This window comes from Lathamus discolor, chromosome 4 (genome assembly GCF_037157495.1).
Source record: "Lathamus discolor isolate bLatDis1 chromosome 4, bLatDis1.hap1, whole genome shotgun sequence".
Classification (NCBI taxonomy): Eukaryota; Metazoa; Chordata; class Aves; order Psittaciformes; family Psittacidae; genus Lathamus; species Lathamus discolor.
In genome coordinates, this window is record NC_088887.1 from 1,855,651 (window position 1) to 1,867,708 (window position 12,058).

Here is a 12,058-nt window from a genome sequence, read left to right on the forward strand (position 1 = left end):
TGCCAGTAAAGAGCACATCCAGCATTTGCACCTCAATGAAAACGTTACGGGTTTGGGTTTTCTTTAACTCTCCCTCCTCCCACCGAGCTCCTTCTTGAGGCACATTAAACAGAAGTCAGGTTGCGAGCTGTCGCTTACACACCAGTGGCACGCAAACTTCGCGATGTTATTTACACACCAGTGGCACCCAAACTTTTAAGATCGAGGAATGCCACCCCTATACAGACAACCAGTTTGATCATCGTTGTTACGCACACCGAGCTAAGCTGCCCTAACGCCACCAGGCACAAGACGAGGAGCTCTTCTGCGCTGCGCTCTCGTCTCCCCCGCACTTTCCGCAAGAAGCAACGCATTCCCAAAACCGGGAGGGAAGCGGCAAGGGCTGGAGGAAGCCCCCCCCCCTTCACCCCGAGCATAGCAAGCCACAGCTAACCCGCCCGCAGCCACACACGCCTGCCGCCGCGGCTGCTGCTCGCCGGTCACCGGGGACAACCCGAGCCCCGACGCCGAGCGGCAGGGCGGGCAGGCGACGCTCCCCTCCGCTCCGCTCCGCTCCGCTCGCCCGGCGGTTCCGGCTGCACCCGCCCCTCCGCTTCCCCCCTGCCCAACGGCAGCGCGGGCCGGAGGAGGCGGCTCCGCTCTCCCGGCCGCACAGCCCGCCCCACCGCGGCCCTGCCGGGGCGCCCGCACCACAACCCGGCGGGGGTGCCTGAGGCCTGGGTGCCGCGTCTGCAGAGGCGCGACGAGGAGGAGGAGGAGGAGGAAGGGAGAGGGAGGGCGGCGAGGACTCACCGGCGCCCACGGCGCTGAGCAGCACCCAAGCAGGCAGCAGCCACATGGCGGAGCGGCGGCGCGGCCAGGCAGCCCCTCGGCCTCCGGAGCTGGTCGCCGCAGCGGGCGGGCGGGCGGGCGGCTCCGCGCATGGGGCGGGGCGTACGGGTGAAGGAGGGGGCGTCCCCCGCCGCTGATTGGCTGCGGCCTCTGGAGCGGAGGCTGGCGACGCGGGGCCTTGCTCGGCGCCCCCGCAGCGCGGGGCTGAGGTACCGAGCTGAGGTGCGGGGCTCTCGGCTCCCCGGGCCGGAGCTGCTCCGTGTCCGTCGCTCGCCCCGGTGGGGCCAGAACAGCCCCCGGGAGCGGCGCCAGCCCCGCTGTGCCCTTGCTCGGTAGCTGGGTGTGAGGGCGTGTTTCCTTGGGCCGCTTGAGCTCCGCGGTCATGGCGGCTCGCTTGTTTTCCCCCGAGTGCCCAGGCCGTGTGTTGAGTAACGGCTGGGTGAAATGGCTGACTAACGAGGCGGGAGGAAGGGGCGGCGGGCGCTTTCGGTTGCGGTGCGTGTGTCGTTAATCGCCTGACACGGCCCTTACACAGAAGCCAGGGGAGGAGAACGGAGCCGGTTCTCGTTACGACCCCGCTGTAAAACCCTGCCCTGGCCAGCGGCGCGTTTGCTGCCGACAGAGCCGAGAACGCGTCCCACCGGCTCCCCACAGGCCCCTTCCACGGCCGACGGGTACGGGGCCCCACGTACGGCTGGAAGAGTCTGTGAAGATAGCGCGAAACACTGGATGAGGAGCTTGTAAGTGATCCGTTATTGCCCTGCAATTAAAAGCGAGGAGAGACGGCTCTTCACCCCCTTCCTCCGGGGGCAGTGACACACAGCTGGCTATTTCAGGAGCCGCTGGATTCTCCAGAAGCAGCCCTCTTTAGAGCCTTTTGAAGGTAGAATTATCTCAAAGTTCTGGATCTGTAAACACTCGCACCCTAAATGTGTTCTTTGTTCTCAGGTGTCTGTGTTGGTGAAGCGTTAAAAGATGAACTGTTGACTGTACTCGAGGAACACGCACACGTGTGTAATGTGTATGTTCAAGGCCAGCCTGGATGCGGCTTTGGGCAACGTGGGCTAGTGGATGGTGTCCCATCTCACAGCAGGGGGTTGGACCTGGATGGTTGTTAAGGTCCCTTCCAACCCAAACCATTCTATGATTCTATTATTATATATCATAGAATCATAGAATAGTCAGGGTTGGAAAGGACCTCAAGATCATCCAGTTCCAGCCCCCCTGCCATGGGCAGGGACACCTCACACTAAACCATGCCACCCAAGGCTTCATCCAACCTGGCCTTGAACACTGAGGGATGGAGCACTCACAATGTTTTTACAAGTCCCAGAGTTCAACAGAGGGTGAAAACCAGGGCAGGATCAAAACTCCAGGAGAAACCAAATTTCCATGGTTTTTATGTTTCACATGGTTTTACTATATTTATGGGTGTTTTTTTAGCTCCAACGTTAATATTGGCTTGGGTGGTTCTTCCCCACACCCCCTGCTTCCTGACACTCTATCCTCCTAAATCCTTCCCCAGCCTTCCATAAGTTACTAATGGATACCGATGCCTTGACTACGGTTTGTGTTTTCTCCAGATACTCATAAAGCTCTCAGACATTCTCTGGCATTCAGGTTTAGTAAAAGGGTTTGAGCAGTGGGAGCCATCTGACTCCAGAATGATGGAGGGGGCTGGCATGAAGCAGCTGATCCTGCCTCTGCCAGACTGATTCAGATGATGCTCTCTGGAGACCAGAAGAAACAGGCTGGAGCAGAGCGTACTTGGGAAGACTTGTCTGCTTCAGTTGTAGCTCCTGACACAGTGCCAGCGTGCTGAGAGCCACAGGAAGGCACTGGGGGACAGGGTCAGCTCTGTGGGGAGCATGGTGGCTGTGAGACAATTGGGGATGCTCTCCTCCTGCTGCAAAGAGGAGAAGGCTGCAGCTGCAGGACGCGTTTGTTGCCGTTGCTAAGGCAGAACGTAGCACACCCACGCTAGTCTAAAAGCCTAAAAGCAAAACAGCACATGGGAGATCTCATACAGCGAGGAGTCTTGCGTTAGAGAGTGGTGCTTTGCATCAGGTGCTGTCTCTCCACACAACTGGATCGGGTTGCATGAATCCCGGAAAGATAACACTGTGCATGCAGCTTCCCTGATTTTTCTGGAGATAGCTGTTCCATCCAGCTAGGCGTGCATTTGCACTACTTTGTCTTGTAATGCTCCCTCTTCTGCTGCAGAGAAAGGCCTGCAGTGCCTCTGCTTGCTGATGTTTTCAGGAAGCAGGATTGTGCAGCACAAGGCAGTTCTGGTGCTTCTAATGCCTGCTGAGAGAAAGCTTAGGCAGTTCTATTTTCCTTTCTGAGCCAGGTACACAAAGCACATCCTGCTGTAATAAAAGAGCTGCATGCTTTTAACCACTTCTTCTAACACCACTGTGACCATTTTCCTCTCTTTGTGCCCAGCAGTACTGCATGTCCCTCTAGAGCTTGACCCATCTCTGACTTGCGTATTGAGTCTAGGTGCTCCAAAAGCAATAGGTCATACATTTTGACAATTGTGTATGGGTCCTTCATTTATGCTTTCCAAGGCACACATTTAGTCTTTAAATTAGGCAAGTGTTTTATTACCACTACGAGGCACTGATCTGCCATTTTATACTGATTTACTGTTCTTCAGAGTGCCATTGATCACTGTCTGGGGTCAGCAAGTAAAGCTGCAGCAGGCATTAATCACATACACAGGCCCATGTACAGGAGGCAGCGATGGCTGCGACTGGCAGGAAAATGCTTGAAAGTGACATATAAGCCTTCGTGCCTAAAGCAGAGGGTGTCTGCGGCTGTGATTTGTCAAACTGACTGTGACGGCTGTCTCCCTCAGCGAGAAATGCAGTTGCCAGATCTCCATCTGTGTTCCTGGACTCCCCTGACGTATGTATCCTAACGCTCACAGAAGCCATCCATACGCAGAAGTCACAGCGCAGCAGCAACATGATGGGTAATACCTTGTTCTCCCTCAAGCACCAAAAAGCATTCACAAAGGAGCCTGTTATCCCTCTCTTTTTTCATCTGGAAACGGAGGCATGCTGGGGTTAAATGAACTGACTAAGGCTGCATAGTTAGCCAGTGGCAGAGCTGAGAATAGACTCCATACCCATTTCTCCAGGCCTATGATCCCTCAACCCCATCTTGGCACAGGCAGGCTACCAAAACTAATACATCACAGATGCATAGAACATGACATTTTTAGAACAGCTTCAACCCTAAACTTACTATAATTATATAAATAAAAAAAAGAAAGAAGAGCAACAATATTTTCTTCTTGTGAGAGATCCTGCCTGCGCAAGAGTAAAAATGGGATTCAAGTGACAATTATAAATATTAATGGTCTTTTAAGCATGAGCACATTAAAAAAGCTCCCAGAGACCAAAGCCTGAATTAACTTTTGAGTAATAGTTGCTGGAGACCTAGTCAAAACCAAAGCAATGCTGGGAAAAAGTGCTAACCTTTCACATTGCTTGATAGGGCTAAAATGCAGTCATTTTTCCTCCATTTCAAAACTGATTGTTTTAGGAAATAGCGGATCTTTCATGCTTCCCCCTCTCCTTCCTCACTCTCCTGTTGTCTCTCTGAATGCATATTTTTGCATTTCCATTTTTGTTTTGCATTCTCTATTCATCTTATAAAGCTTATCCCTTTAGTGACTCAGTGGGCTCTGGAAACCCAGCCTGGGAAACATTCTCCTGCCACGAGGGCTCTTGAACTCACTGAGATTTGCAGTTGAGGTCACTGAACACCCACTGCGGGCCACTGCCCGAGACACCTTAGGTTACCAATGTTACCTAGGTCTTGGCTGTTACCTACAGCTGCCCTCCATTTCAGTGAGACTCCTGGAGAACTGGATCAGACTGCCTTGAACAACAGACTGCACTGAAGGAAAGCACACCTTATGGTATTCAGGTGGTGACAGTGGTGATCTGCTTTCACCTTGGCCATTTTTCCCCTTCCAAGGAAGCTCTGAAAGGGTGAAACAGTATGTATCACTCCAGGGAATGGTTCAGTTTAGCAAAAGCTGTAATTGTCTACTCAGTTCTCAAGGACAGTTCAAGAAACCTCTCACTGCAGTCGAGATCCACTCAGAGAGAGGGTCAATTCTTCTGAAATATTTAAGACAGGTTCTCCTAGCTTTAAAGCTGTTTCAAGACATGACTTCCTAGGCAGGGCAAGTCAGAACCCTTTTGATGTCAGAGAGAATTAGGCTCTACCTATCTTCAGATATCTTGGCTCAGTTGCCTAAATGCATTTGCAAACCTGGCCTCAAAAGCTTTCATTTAGCGTGTTGGCAGATCTCTGAGCACAGGGAACACGCTGTCCTCCGCGTTACAAGTATTTGTTAGCAACACACCTATTATGTTCAGTTACAGCATGGAGCCTAACCATGCCTTGCACTGAGCCAATCCATCCTCCCTGGAGGCACCTACCAGCCCAGGAGCCATCCTGCAAGTACCGCCCAGGGTGAAACAGTACCACTGCCTGCATCAACAGAATCTTTTCCCTCCATCACAGCCAGCAGAACAAAGGTCTGTGCCCACTCCCCCTCTGCATAGTGGAAGCTGCAGCCACAGCAATGCCCCTTATGAAACAGTACCCACTGGTGAGAGGTGGTGCATCTTGTGAGCCGTTTGGAGGGACACCCGTGCCGACTGAGCCTCCAGTGCCTGCAGACTGGCTGCCTGCCTTCGGCCAGGATGTGCTGAGGATCAGCCGAGGCCTCACAGATTGCCTTGACACATTTCTCAGTGTGGTCTTGCGCTCCGGAGCGTCCTCTCCCTCCTCCTCTCTAGCCCCAACCCTGCCTGCTGCAGTCTTTCACAAAATCCATAGAAATACAATTATCATGGAGATGGCTGCCTCTAGCGATTTTGTTCTTTGGAGATAATTACAATTGGCTGTGGCGGTTAAAATCTTACCGGTGTAGACAGATGACAGACAACGCAATCACATAAGCTTCCCTCTGAGCAAATAAAGCTAAAACCCATTTATCATCCTAGTTGGGAACAAAGAGCCTTCCTCTGAAGAGCCAGGCTGTGAAAACACAGAGAAAAGCCTGTTACGCTCATGGATTTAATCTGTGGTAGGTAACCAAGCACAAGAAGTCAATTTGCAGCAGGATGGTGCTGTAGTAATTATAATACCACTTCTTTCATCTCAGGAATAGCCAGCCAGGTACATTATCACCACATTCAGAGGCAGTGACCGAGGTCCTAAGAGGTTCATGAAGTGGCTGGAAGCAATGTGGGCCTAAAGAGCTCCAGCACCACAGACACAGAAACATGTGGCATTGGGGTCCAAAGCTGGACATGGAACACTCATTTCCAGAGGAAGTCATTCGTTGCCCTCTCCCAGAGAGCGGAAGAGTTTTGATTCCCAGGTGTGTCTCTGAGGCACAAAGCCTCCTGGAGCCATCTTTCATGTGACAGCTCCCAGGAGGAGCCTATGCCTCCACTCCACTTCCCAGCAGCGCCCAGGCAAGGACGGTGCAGCCCTGATCCTCCCTCCATCCTGGTTTAGCAGGTCTCATTCTCCAGCAGGGCAGGACAATCCAACCACCCTGCCCACAGCCCAAATACTCATTCTTGACAAATGCTTTTAACATCTGCCCTTTCTTTGGGCTGAATGGCTTTGTGGTGGCACACAGGTTGGGGTGGTTGGGGAGGAGAGCGGGAGGGCTTCTCTTGGTACTAAGTTAAAACATTTGGACAATTCACATCCATTCATGAGATGTTTCTGAGAAAATGAAAGCTGGTTGAGAACAGTTGTCCCATGGAAGTCACTGACTACCCAGTACACCTGAACACAATAGCCTCAAATTCCATGAGAGATGCTTGGATCTCATGGTATTTGCATAGGCACAAAGAGAAATACTGTGAGCATGCAAGCGCTTGTTGTATGGGAGAGGGCTGAGAAGGGGACAGAGAAGGGTGAGAATGGGAGAGAGAAGGTCAGAGAATACCAGAAACAGAACCGCACAGAGTGTTTTCTGTAGGTCTAGTTCCCAGGATTACCAACAACCCGCCATACATTCCCTAATGGACATACCTTGCGTGCAGCCACATTAACACCCCAACTATTCCACTTGGCGCGGTGCGTGCATTTCACTGGCAAACTCTTCTGTCTTTGGATTAAATCTGTGGACAGTTTCTACTATTGTTTTAAATAGTCTTCTTGGCTCCCAGCAGCTATGCCTGGATAGATTCCCCCTTCTAGCTAAAAACAGAAATTAGACTGATCTCTTTTGGCAGCTGTGAAATGGTTGCATATTGTGTATGTTTTCTTGATGAGCTTGCATGAAATGGAATTCGCTTCTCCTTTGATGGATACACCACTTTTAGCACAATGTCTCCACAAGATTAGCAAGTGTTCCATTTTTTTAGAGAGTTCTGATGTGCATGTAATGTCATGTATGCCATTCCTGTACAGCATTCTGAATAGCACATAAAGCTGTTTGAACAGGGAGACAGAACTGCTGGAGGAATGTTTCCTCAGTGACTGTGCAGTATGATTTGTGACGGTGTGTAGTTTGCTAATCACAAAGATTGTCAATCGAGGACGATTCCATGAGGTTCAGGTTTTAATTCGGACCACTTCCAGAGCAAATTCAGGTGCTGTAGCATATGTGAAACAGGCTGTGCCGGGTCTGCCCAAAAAGCAGTTTAGCCCCATGTCCTGTGATGGCACTGCCCAGACCTGGATGCATGGGGAAGATGTTTGTGGTAGCTCTTACTTTCTTACTGTGGTAGTTCTCACTTTCTTGCTTTCTCAGCCTCCAGGCTTTTTTAGCTCAGAATCCCCTAGCTCCTGGTTTCTGCAAATATTAGAGCCCTCAATGGAGAGAGAGGAGGTGCAACTTCCCCTGAAGACAACAGCTATTACACTGAAAAGCACCGTGGGTGACTGTGATTGCTCTGTCTTCTTGTGTGGTTACGTGCGTGAGCCTCGGTCTAGCCTGTGTTTCAGGGTAATGCTATTACTGGAGAATAAAATCAATGAATGACAAAGGAGATGTTCCGAGGCAACAGGGAAAAGGCCAAAATTAGTGTAAAAGGATAATAATATTATATGAGATCTTTATTATTAGAATATTATGAGAGAAAGTGGCTGGCATTCTGCCATTCTCTTGCCCAGTATTTAATTTAGCCATGAAGGTCTTAAAGTTATATTTAAGAGAGTCTGGAGAGGGGTGACGGGCAAGGCATCTGTTCTTTCTTGAAATGAGAAGCTTTTGTGAGGTGGAGGTGGGATCAGTTACTTGTTTCTCTGACAGGACTTCTCAAGATCAAATTCAAACGCAAGAAACACCAAGTACTGGAATCATTAGCAGAGTGGTATGGCTTTAGTTGTTTTGTACTGTTGGCCTGCCTGCTTGGTGAAACTCTTCAGTACTGCTAGGAGCCACTAATGGGGAATCACAGACTCTGGCCTTGTGGGATGTAGCCAGACCATGAGCTGAAGCCCCCCCCATGCCTTCCTTTCCTCTCTTTCCAATTGTGTCTTCTCAGGGGGCTGCTGAGCCAACTGCATGGAGTGGGTGGGTAGAGAGGGGTCTCCTAGGGGACTAGTTTCCAGTCTGGTGTGTGAGAGCTGTTCCAGCTCATCACACTGCTTTACATTGGCAACTCACGTGGGGGAGTGGTAAAAAGGTGCAGATAAGGAAACAAAACAGCAACTGAACCTACCCACAGCAGCTTCTTGTTCGATCGGATTAAGACAGGAGTCAGCTCCCAGGGTTGTATGTTTGTTTCTTCCTGCTGTGGGTATAGCAGAGTGCTGCATCTCTGGACAAGCCTTCGTCCCAACGCCTACCTGTACAGTCAAGTGGTTGTTAAAGCCAGGGCTGACGAAGCTTTCAGAGCCAGTATACACAGCCCATGGGGCATTGCCGTCTCCAGCTTGGTGGATCTCCACGGAGCCAGGAGTCTTCCCAGGCAGACTGGCTCAGGCCCAGGGCATGGAGACATATGGTTGGTCTGTGGCTCTGGGGCAGGATGCCAGGGATGCAGGCAGCACTCCAGCTGAACCCTAGCTTGAGCTCTGCAACTGCCTTGTTTCAAGTAGAGCATTTGGGCCTCATCATGTGGGCATTCTTCCACCTGAATTTGGTTACACAGGAGTATTTTCAAGCAGCTCATTGTTACAAGTCTTCAGTTTCGAGCAGGGACAAAGAAGAAACAAGGAAGAAGTTACCTTCCAAGTTATTTGAGGCAGCTTTAGGTTATGGCTTTCCTCAAGGAGCTGGTCTCCAATAGATGTTTTTCCAACCAAATGCCATCTAACTGCCTTTAAACCTGCCGGATGTGATAATTGTGGGTTCTGCTCTGTGACAGCAAAGTTGAACTTGCAAACAGGAGAAAAAAGGAAGTGTTCAACGGGAACTCCACTGGAGTTCCCACTGGTGAACTGAAAAACCTGTGAAACGGCTTTGGTTTTGCTTGAAATGTCCCAGTTGCTTGCACAATTATACTGGACATACAATATTCGAGAATGAAGCCCTGCTCGTCTGCCAAGTAACAGCCTATAAATGCAGTTCATCCCCAAAGAGGGAGGGAGAGAACCCAAGAGGGAAAACAAGAGTGCCCTGGGAAGGGTTACTGCAAAAACTTTTTTACCCTTTCTCCTCAATGATAACTTTATCCACTTGTAGCTGTCACAAGTAGGGTCTTGCTTATACTCCTGCAACAGTTTGCACTGTGCTTAACTGTTTCTTTGTGGCTGCAGCAGATAATGTAATAGCTCCCTACATAACAGCTGGAACAGCTCCAGCTATTCAGAGAGCAGAACTGGAAGAGCTGCTAACAAAGGAGGTCTATGCAAAATCCAGCATTATTCCAGTGGATTCAGCTCCCAGGGCTCTGCCTTCCTCCTCCTCCCCCCTTCCTCTTCTCCTTCCGTTTACAACTTCCTTTGCCTGTGTATCTGTTCCAGAGGTTGCCCGGTCTACGTCCTCACCTGACCTTCTGGCTGCCCCCTGGTTCTTCTCCTCTCCTTTTGCCCTTTGATTTCTTCCGGTGGCTTTTGAACACCAAGGACAGTTGTGGTACACATAAGGGTGGTTTATTTGTTTGGGGTGTTTGTGTGCATGCGTATGCTGGCGGGTAAGTACTATGGTTTATGCTAGCTTATGTCAAGGCTGTAGTGAACTCCGATTTCATACCAGTCTGCTCTTCCCACCCTCAAGATCTCTTCTTCCCTCTTCTTTAAGTGAGCTGCACCTTTATTCCTGTCGACTGCTTTTCTTTTGCTGTTTGCTCTCACAGGAAATATATCTGCTCCGGCGCTTTTGCTTCCCTGCTGGCTTTCTCTGCAGTTGTGGCTACCTTCTGCCCCTTTACATCACAGAAACAGCCTCATCCAGGTTCCCGTGACTTTTCCCATCTTGCAGCCTTCCCGTTTCTTTTCTGGGATTGTTTCTCTGCATGGGCATGTCCAATTGTTTCTGTATGTTCACCGGCTTTTGTTCTCCAAGTCTGGCCTCCACGGGAGTGACCACAACTACCATGTCCTTAACCTTGCCTTTCTTCACCCTGCACACTGCTACTGCTGCAGATGCTCGCAGCTCTCAGTTCCACTTTCAGATCTCTCCAAGGCAAGGGCACTAGGTATGCGGGCTGGCCACTGACAGCAATGCCCTGGGTGTCCTGGTAAGCGCAACGCAAAACAGCCACTCAAAATAGCAATTGTCAGTTGAAAACTGTGACTCATTTTGACACTTTTTGGCTGTTTTAACTGCCTAAACCATTTGTAGTGACTCAGTGTGAAAACTTGCCTGCGCAGCTTGCAAAAGGCGAGGTCAGTGCTAGAATTAGCACTGCACACTTCTGGGGAGGCGGTCCTGAATGAAAGGGGACCCTGAGCCCTGGCAGCTGTCTTCCCACGCAGCGTGAAAAGCACCAAGAAGTGACTTCTAGTACTAACCTGACCAGCCGCTGGAAACAGATGCCTTTTGTTTTCAAATGGCCAATAAGATCAGATCAGCACTGGCACCATTGTCTGTGTTTTCACCCAGTGGAAGACTGTGGCATGGTGTAAACAATTATGGCACTGAGTAAAGCATAATCGATCACAGAAGAGCCACAAAGGATACATTTGCCAAAGCATGGTTTGAAGATCAGGATCTGTATAACGGAGCTGGCACACTTAAGACAGTGAAAAGGAGGCATCAGCATTCTGTGGGGTGAAGTATAAAATGGAGAGTCATAAAAAGACTTTCACAGTCCTTTACCGTTGTTGCATTTTCTGCATCACAGCAAAGCTCTATCTTCCGCTTGTCAGAAGGTCCCTCACTCTGATAAACTGGTATTTGTATTCTGAGTGACTAAAAACTAAATGCCTTGCTTCTTCCCAGATGCAGACTAGTTTACTGTTGTGCAGTGAGAGATCTTTCTGTATGATGTGGGTCCTGCTCACTGCTATAGTCTCAAAGCTTTAGGTTGGGGTCACTCTGCTAAAATCAGGAATGGCAAAGGTGGGTGTTCAGAGACGCCCCACAATATGTGGCCACAGGATAAAAAGCTGGGTCCTACAGGCAATATTATAACCTTCTAAAGGCTATAACCTTCTAAAGGCTACGTCCTGTGGCAGTATCGTTTCTCATTTCTCCTTTTCTGCCACCCCGGAACAGAACAATCCTTTCTTCTGTTGTTGCGTTTTACAAATGAAAGGTTCCCTCCCCCTAGCCAAACCTTATGCTGATAAAGGTCAAGTTAAGCTGCTCTGAAACCTGGGTATCAGCACAGCTCTTCAAGATGCAGATAAGAACAAAGTTCCTTTGCAGAAGCAGGTGATTGAAATATAAGGAGTTTGCAAAACAGCAACACAAGGACATCTCTCCTCTAGACAGAAAGATAAGCAGATCCATCCCGAGTTCTGAGGCTTTAGGCATAAAGGTTACAGCGTATGAAGAGAGAAGTGGTGAAGATCCACAAAAACCCAAGCGAAGTAGCAAAACCGATCCTGACTCACAAGGACATTGAGCCTGACCCTCAAAACAAACCCAAGAGACCAAATCTACCAGGAGAAGACCTGAATTTGTGAGCAGTTTGTGTATTTTCTGCTCTTTGTTTGATTCATTCTGGGCACAGATGTTACCACCTGGTTTCATCACTGCTTTTTCCTCCCCCAGATTAGAGCAACCAATGAGATCAGCTACTTTTAGCAAAAGAGTGACAAGCACCATGGTGTTTGGCTG

The 12,058-nt window shown here is 49.9% G+C and overlaps 1 protein-coding gene and 1 long non-coding RNA gene across 5 annotated transcripts in view; one reads left to right on the plus strand and one right to left on the minus strand.

Moving 5' to 3' along the window:
- The window catches only part of IFT57 (intraflagellar transport 57), a 40,542-nt gene that overhangs the window by 2,869 nt on the left and 25,615 nt on the right, over positions 1–12,058 (minus strand). Inside the window, exon 12 of one of the 3 annotated variants that reach the window (XM_065675965.1) lies at positions 5,827–5,898. The exons of 1 other annotated variant lie outside the window; for it this stretch is intronic. In XM_065675965.1, the coding sequence (XP_065532037.1) occupies positions 5,842–5,898 (57 nt within the window). In that variant the 3' untranslated portion in view covers positions 5,827–5,841. Of the gene's footprint in view, positions 1–5,826; positions 5,899–9,908; positions 11,038–12,058 lie in introns of those variants that run through there. One more of the 3 variants, XM_065675967.1, reaches the window with a different exon arrangement.
- On the plus strand, positions 984–6,095 carry LOC136012896 (uncharacterized). Of its 2 annotated transcripts, XR_010612050.1 has the most exons (3): positions 984–1,714; positions 3,494–3,811; positions 5,232–6,095. It is a non-coding gene; the product is annotated as an uncharacterized LOC136012896 (long non-coding RNA). The 2 variants fall into 2 exon arrangements; XR_010612049.1 differs by lacking the exon at positions 5,232–6,095 and having other exon boundaries at positions 3,494–3,857.